The sequence below is a fragment of the Cetorhinus maximus genome, chromosome 12 (genome assembly GCF_964194155.1).
Source record: "Cetorhinus maximus chromosome 12, sCetMax3.hap1.1, whole genome shotgun sequence".
Lineage (NCBI taxonomy): Eukaryota > Metazoa > Chordata > Chondrichthyes > Lamniformes > Cetorhinidae > Cetorhinus > Cetorhinus maximus.
The window spans coordinates 53,864,982-53,873,621 of NC_135890.1; the positions used below are offsets into that span (position 1 = coordinate 53,864,982).

An 8,640-nucleotide genomic window follows, 5' to 3' on the forward strand; every position below is an offset into this window, starting at 1 on the left:
CAGGTTAAAACAAAATGTAATGGAGAAAATAATGGCTGTGAATGCTGGATGAATTAAAATTATCAAGGCTTCAGATAGATTGATAGATTTTTGCTAGTTATGGGTATAAACGAATGAAGAAGTCACCCCCTCCAATCCAGCAACTACCACATAGGCCAGATGAAGAGGAAAAGTTACAATCCCCGATCACACAGCGACCACAGAGACTCAGGCTTCCTTTAACCAGTTTTATTCAAGCATATGCAAGGGAGCCTCAATCATTCCTAAGAGTGAAGACCCAGCTCCCAGATTGATTACATTTCATTACTTTTGTACTTTTTCTTATCATACATTTGAGTACATTTGAATACATCCAATCGGTAACTGACACACCGGTCTCTTGCTAACTCTATCCTATTGAGTACATAAACATGTGATTTTGCTAACAAATTATTCTAAAGGTGGTATACATAATTATATCCAATCAAAATTAAAACACGTACGCAAAGACCTTGGTTCTCACAACTGAAGACTGTTTGTGTTTCATCAAAGCCCCTTCTTTGTCCATTGTATGACTTCCCATATCTAAGCTAAGACCATCTGCCCCTTCCCTATGTGAGAGGGGAGTGCACTTAATCTATCTTATGTCCTGCTTGTGTCTTCAGCCTGAATCTCAAGGCTGTGCAATGTTCATCTGGTAATCGTCAACTCTTAATATGCTTAGCAGCCCTGTCTGCCTGGAGATTTTAAGTATTCTTCAGTAAATTCTGAGTGTTCTCTTTTAGCATTTTTAATTTTCCCCTAACAAGGAATATGGATCAAAGGCAGTTGAATGGAGTTCAGGTATATATCAGCCATGAGCTGACGAATGACAGAACAGGCTGAAGGGGCTGAAAGCCCACTCCATTCCTTTTGTTCTAACTGCTCATTTTGGAAAAAAGGTTTTTCCTCATGCCGCCTCTGGTTCTTTTACCAATTGCCATGTCATATTTGTCTGCTGGGTGCTTACTGCGGTTTGGAGTTAATTCCAGATGTGGTAACTGGTACATAGTAGTGAATAGAGGTGCAGGTTTTTATTTTGAGGGGGGTGGATGCTAGGTTTACTAATGGAACCACTTATGTACAAGTGAATGGTACAGTATATATTGCAGGGCAAGGGAAATTCTGAAATGTATCACTGTAGTCTTGTGTTGCTTTCAGACTAGTAATAAATCGTTACTTTGGTAAAATTCTGCTTTGGGAATCCAACCAAACTGGATCATTTGGTAACACCTACCTGTGATGCCAGTATCTGGTGTGCACAAAGCATCTACTAAAACTTAGTCTGAAGTAGGTCCACCAACAGCATTTAGTCGGTTTATGGGCTTGTATTACAGGTATGCAACTGGATAAATAATAGTCTGTGTTATAGATATTTAAATGGTGCATTGAATGTTATGAATTTGCTTATCTAAGAAATCTGACATTTAATCATTCTATTTGCAATAGCTGATGTGTTAGGTTTCTTGAAAAAAATTTATAGGTTTATAGGTGACTAGTGGTGTGCCTCAGGGATCTGTGCTGGGACCATTGTTGTCTGTTGTCTATATCAATGATTTGGATGATAATGTGGTAAATTAGATCAGCAAGTTTGCTGATGACACTAAGATTGGAGGCGTTGTGGACAGCGAGGAAGGCTTTCAAAGCTTGCAGAGGGATCTGGACCAACTGGAAAAATGGGCCAGAAAATGGCAGATGGAATTTAATGCAGAAAAGTGTGAGGTGTTGCATTTTGGAAGGACAAACCAAGGTAGGACATACACAGTAAATGGTAGGGCACTGAGGAGTGCGGAGGAACAAAGGGATCTGGGAGTTCAGATACATAATTCCCTGAAAGTGGCATCACAGGTAGACAGGGTTGTAAAGAAAGCTTTTGGCATACTGGCCTTCATAAATCAAAGTATTGAGTATAGGACTTGGGATGTTATGGTGAGGTCGTATAAGACATTGGTGAGGCCAACTTTGGAGTATTATGTGCAGTTCTGGTCGCCTAACTACAGGAAGGATATCAGTAAGATTGAGAGAGTGCAGAGAAGATTTACTAGGATGTTGCCGGATCTTCAGGAGTTGAGCTACAGGGAAAGATTAAACAGGTTAGGACTTTATTCCTTGGAGCGTAGAAGAATGAGGGGAGATTTGATAGAAGTTTAAGAAATTATGAGGGGTATAGACAGAGTAAATGTGAGTAGGCTCTTTCCACTTAGATTAGGAGAGATAAACACGAGAGGACATGGCTTTAGGGTGAAAGGGGAAAGGATTAGGGGGAACTTCTTCACTCAGAGAGTGGTGGGAGTGTGGAACGAGCTGCCATCTGACGTAAATGCGGGCTCACTCTTAAGTCGTCAGAATAAATTGGATAGATACATGGATGGGAGAGGTCTGGAGGGTTATGGACTGGGTACAGGTCAATGGGACTAGCGGAATAATATTTCGGCACAGTTTAGAAGGGCCGAATGGCCTGTTTTTCTGTGCTGTAGTGTTGTATGGTTCTATGGTTTTGTTAAATCACCAATGGTGTTTTATCAATTTGGGATTCCTGTCTCCAGGAATCCCTACATCATATTCAACAGAAGAATGGAAATAGTTAAGCCTATCATTTATTCGTAAATTCAGATTTATTTCATGTGTACAGGATAGAAGTCCATGACAGCATCAGTAGGAGAGACCCCACAGTATTTGTGGAGACGAAGTCCTGCCTTCAAATTGAGGATACCCTCTATCGTTTTGTGTGGCACTACCATCGTGCTAAATGGGATAGATTTCAAACGGATTTATCAACTCAAGACTGGGCATCCATGAGGCGCTGTGGGTTATCAGCAGCAGAATTGTACTCTAGCACAATCTGAAACCTCATGGCCTGGCATATCCCCCACTCCACCATCACCATCAAGCCAGGGATTCAACCCTGGTTCAATGAAGAGCGCAGGAGGGCATGCCAGGAGCAGCACCAGGCATACCTAAAAAATGAGGAGTCAACCTGGTGAAGCTATAATACAGGACTACTTGTGTGCCAAACAGCATAAGCAGCAAATGATAGACAGAGCTAAGCGATCGTACAACCAACGGATTGGACCTAAGCTCTGCAGTCCTGCCACATCAATTAAACAACTCACTGGAGGAGGAGGCTCCACAAATATCACCATCCTCAATGATGGGGGAGCCCGACACATAATGCAAAAGATAAGGTTGAAGCATTTGCTACAATCTTCAGCCAGAAGTGCCGAGTGGATGATCCCATCTCGGCCTCCTCCAGAGGACCCCAGCATCACAGATGCCAGTCTTCAGCCAATTCGATTCACTCCACGTGATATCAAGAAACGGCCGATGGCATTGGGTATTGCAAAGGTTACAGGACCTGACAATATTCCGGCAATAGTACTGAAGACTTGTGCTCCTGAACTTGCTGCGCCCCTAACCAAGCTATTCCAGTACAGCTACAACACTGGCATCTACCCGGCTATGTGGAAAATTGCCCAGGGATGTCCTGTACACAAAAAGCAGGACAAATCCAACCCAGCCAATTACTGCTCCATCAGCCTACTCTCGATCATCAGTTAATTAATGGAAGGGGTCATCAATAGTGCTATCAAACGGCACTTGCTAAGCTATAACCTGTTCACTGATGCCCAGTTTGGGTTCCACCAGGGCCACTCAGCTCCTGACCTCATTACAGCCTTGATTCAAACATGGACAAAAGAGCCGAACTCCCGAGGTGAAGTGAGAGTAACTGCCCTTGACATTGAGGCATTTGACAGAGTGTGGCATCAAGGAGCCCTAGCAAAACTGGAGTCAATGGGAATCAGGGGGAAAACTCTCTGCTGGTTGGAGTCATACCTAGCACAAAGGAAGATGGTTGTGGTTGTTGGAGGTCAGCCATCCCGGTTCCAGGACATCATTGCAGGAGTTCCTCAGGGTATAAAAATACAAGCTATGTCCATCCTTTGATCGTAATTGCCACCCAATTAAATCATAGACCCTTACAGCAAAGAAGGAAGCCAAACAGTAATTGAGGAGTCTAGAGTGAGGGGCCATGAATACAAGATTAAATGTAAGAGATTAGAAGAGAGGGTACAAACAGCTTCTTTACAGATTTGAGAATCTGAAAGATAGTGGTTGAGGCAAAAAATATGTTGGGATTCAAGATTAGTTTGGATTGGTGGATGAAGGGAAAAAAAGGATAAAAGGCTATGGGAACAGGGGGAGGCAAATGTGATTCCCCTCTACAAGAACATAATTCTAAATGTTGACACACCGGATGACCTGTTTCCCATGTTGTAACTTGTACACATGTTGCTCAATATATGGTGCCAGTACTGTTACAGCCAAGTTTTCCCTTGCTTTGTATCCTTCAGCCGGCTTCTGACTCCAGGCCTCAATTCTGAGCCGACCAGCTTTGTTATTTCTGGAGTTAGGAAACAGGTGAGAGAAAGTAGAGAAAGCCTTTCAAGTGAAACGTAATAATAAAAAGAAACAAATGAAGTCCGTGTGAGCGAATCACTGCTCAACCCTCACCAGCGTGTACATGATTTAATGCCCGGTTTAATAAGGGAGAAAATTGAGGTGATGGTTTGCTCTGTTCACTCCAGGTGGCATTCATCCCAAAGATTAACTCTAATAATTCAAAACTTGAAGTGGAGGGAGATGCCCAGAACAAACTGAACACTGTGGAAAATTTGATGAAAACGTCAAGCATCCTTTGGAAAAATGTGGCTTACTTAGGTAGGTCTTGCGATTATAAGAATTGTACAAACTGTTGAAATGGCTGCTGTATTAATCAGTTTTGATTAGTTGGATTAAGGTCCTCGGAGGTTACTTTTTGTCCTTTAAACCTGCTTTTAACAGATGCCTCCCTCTGTCCCAGGATTATTTCCAAACATTTCATTCTATAAAAATACAAGCTATGTTTTTCCTTTCATCCTAATTGCCATCCAATTTTACAGGACTCTGCTATAGTCTAGGCGTCATTAAGATGCTTAATGAATACCAGCTTGAGGTCACCCAGAACTCTGCTGCCAGTGTCTTAACTCACACCAAGTCCCATCTCCATACACCCCTGTGCCCACTGACCTTCACTGGCTCCCAGTCAAGCAATGTCTTGATTTTGAATTCTCAACCTGTTTTAAAATCCTTTCCTTCTCGCCCCTCCCTATCTTTGAAATCTCACCCAACCCCACAATCCTCTGACATACCTGCATTTCTCTAATTCTGGCCTGTTGCATACTTCCAATCATAACCACTCCACCACTGTCAGAGCTGCCATCTTGTGAATGAGATGTTAAACCAAAGCCCTGCCTGCCTTTTCAAGTGGACGTAAAAGATCTCATGACATAATTCGATGAAGAGCTGGAGCTTTTACCCCAGTGCCCGGGCCAATATTTTATCCCTCAGCCTACATCGCTTAAAAAAAACTCAAGTCATGATCATATTGTTGTTTGTGGGACTTGCTGCGTTTCCAACATTACAGCAGTGACTGATCTCTAGTAAAGACTTATCAACTTCTCAAGGGAGTTAGGTCCTCCAAAATGATTTTCTTGCACACAATCAGATCTGATTAAAGTATAGCTAGAGTTGTTTTTGATTGTTTTGATGGGAAACTCAAAACATTATTTCCATTTAGAATTATTATCCTAAATTAAACCCCACGTTATTTAAAGCGCACCTTTACAACTTATGCATCATAGTGCACTTGCCCAATAAAATGCAAAATAAATGTTAACAGTTTAAAGGCTGCAAGTCTTCAGTACAGTTTTCATCCTGCACTTGTTATTGGGTCACATTTAAGAGGGAACCCACTCATTCTATTCACTTAAAATAGACAGAAAATTGTGCAGGGTGACTTATCCCCTATTGATTTTCAGTCTGGCAGTGCCTTGAATATAAGATTCTCATTCTCGAGTTCAAATCCTTCTATGCCCCTCCCCCTCTCTGCAATGTTTTGAAAGTCTTCAGTACAGAGTATTCACGATCTTTTTTAAAAATTAAATTTTCTTCGTCTCAAAAAATAGGATATGCGGAATCTGACCTCGAGTGCCTGAAGAAAGCTGAAGTTCGGGGTGCTCCTCTTGATGCGACATCTCCTGTTCTGAAAGTGGCAGACTACATCTGTAAGCACAATGCGGGAACTAGATCTCTAGAGGAATTTGCTGAATACGTGCTCTTGCTGATTAAAAGAGAGAGTGACTGAAGGACAAAAATACACTGCATACAAAAAATATAATAATATGTAAATATTAATTTTAAATATAATTAATATTATTACACTGGTGACTGAGTGTCTGTGTATCTTGTATGTCATGGGTATGACTATAGGCTTTATCTAATGTTTTAAACTTATGCAAGTATGACATTCGTCATCTAAGTGCCATGTCGAGTAGCGTAGGCCTTTCAAGCTTTCTGATCGTAGCAATGATGAATGACTATTATTGGAGTTCTGGTTAAGCCAGTCTTTAATGTTGTCTAGCTGCTTCCTTTACTGTTGACCTCTTGTTTTTCTTCTGTTAGTCCTTCTGGTGGTGATTAGCTACTCCAGCCCTTCTGTATGAATAACATGTGTGAAGAACTCTATTTGTCGTCTTTTGGTATTATTTAGAAGTTCTCTTGTTCTTCCAGCCTCATTCAGTAGTTCTTTATTAATTTCTTGCTCCACCCAGCTAACCCTTAGGATCCTTCCTAAGCACCACATTTCAAAGCTGTTGATTTTTTTCCTTTCTTCCTCTTTCCCGGTGCTCCAAGTTTCACAAGCACAATTCATTTCTGACCACACACAACATTTTAGTGCATAGATTCTGGTTTCAAGACTCAAGTTGTTGTATGGCATTAAATTAATTAAAAGGTACGTGTAAGAAAGTGTAGAAAAAGACATCGATGTAGCACCTAATGGCATCTCCCAAAAAATTTTCTTCTCTCAAAATGCAGTTATTATTATTATTTAAGTAACCACAACAGACATGTTTGTACAAACCAACATTGTGAGGAATTAGTAGTTCCTTTGTTCTTGGTGGTTGAAAATTAGCCCAAAAATAATAGGAAAACTCCCTTCTCTTATTCTGGTGCCTGTCCTTCTCATTAGCTGCAAAGAGCAGGTTAAGTTTGTAACCTGTGGGAAAAGAGCGGAACTTCATCGCATGAGTTACTTGGAAGGTTTGATCTGCCTGCCAGTCCTGGTTTCTGTTGGGTGAGCAAGTTTAAATGTGTCCCTTTGCCGCTTTAATAAAGCGTAACTAGTTCATTTGTTTGCATTGATGGCTAACAATTTTCGACAATGCTGAAGTGTTTCTTACACAGCCCCAGTAAGCTGTAAGACTTCCTGAGGTGTATGACTGTGTCATTGTTCGCACAAACCGCCACTGAGCTCATGAAATGGGTTCACAGGCTTGTCCCCTGACCACAGAGCGGTCAATCAAGCCAGCTCAAAGGAGATCGTTCACAGCTGGGCTGTTTTTGTTTTTTTGAAGCAACACCCAGTTTTTCCTCAACAAGCTAATAATTATAATTCTGCACATAGCTGATACCACAAGTCTCACCAGGATCGACAAACCCAACCCAGCCAATTACTGCCCTATCAGTTGGCCCTCGATCATCAGCAAAGTGATGGGGTCAGCGATAGCGCTATCAAGCAGCAGCAATAACCTGCTCACTGATGCTCAGTTTGCGTTCCCTCAGGACCACTCAGATCCTGACCTCATTACAGTCTTGGTCCAAACATGGATAAATGAACTGACCTCTAGAGGCCATTGACAAAAAGGCAGCATTTTACTAAGTCTGCCATTAAGAAGCCCTAGCAAAATTTTGAAATCTGGGGGAATTGGGTTGAAACCTCTGCACTGGTTGGAGTCATACCTAGCACAAAGGAAGATGGTTGTGGTTGTTGACAGTCAATCATCTCAGTCCTGGGGCATTGCTGCAGTAGTTCCTCAGGGTAATTTCCTAGGCTCAAATCATCTTCAGCTGCTTCAGCAATGACCCTCCTTCCATCATAACATCAGAAGTGGGGATGTTCGCTGATGTTCGTAAGGTGAAAATGCTTTGCCTGGTGTTTGGTTAAGCCTATGGGTTGCTGTTGCCTTAATGGAGATTAGTTTGGAAATTTGTTAAAAGTTATGATAGTAATTTGTAGCCATGTGTATATATTAATAACCTGTGGCATTAATAAAATGTTTCACTTAGTTTAATGCAAAACCTCGAACTGGTGACCTGATTCCTGAATTTAGATTCGCATCTCGATTTTAACACTTAAAATTATAGGTTATGAGGGTTGTTTAAAGTTTCCCTCTGGGATTTTTAAATAACTCCTCTTTACCAACTGCATAAAAATTGGGAGCTCGTTCGGGATTAATTATATTCCTAATTCCTTGATTTGTTAGGAATTGGTGAATCTTAAACTTACGAGTACTAGAGGCACTTTGAATTCAGGAGTTGGTGAGGTATTTTAGAAGTGGTGAGACTGCAAGATGGCTTTGGCAATTGCTAAGACTTGTTTGGGAGTAGAAGAGGGTTGAAGAAAATAACTAAAAGTAATTTAACAGAGTTGGCGGATAAGCAAAAATTGGGGGTACCTGCGAGAGCTAGGAAATCTGATATAGTTAAAAGTATAGGACAGTGTCTACACTTGGAAGTGAAACC

The 8,640-nt window shown here is 41.4% G+C and overlaps 1 protein-coding gene across 1 annotated transcript in view; it reads left to right on the plus strand.

Annotated features, from left to right (window-relative positions):
• LOC144687453 (N-acylneuraminate cytidylyltransferase-like) overlaps positions 1 to 7,246 on the plus strand; it is a 30,638-nt gene extending 23,392 nt beyond the window's left edge. The window contains exons 6-7 of the mRNA XM_078553611.1: positions 4,605 to 4,737; positions 6,024 to 7,246. Coding sequence (XP_078409737.1) covers positions 4,605 to 4,737; positions 6,024 to 6,202 — 312 coding nt within the window. The 3' untranslated portion in view covers positions 6,203 to 7,246. The remainder of the gene's footprint in view (positions 1 to 4,604; positions 4,738 to 6,023) is intronic.
• Positions 7,247 to 8,640: the final 1,394 nt, after the last annotated feature.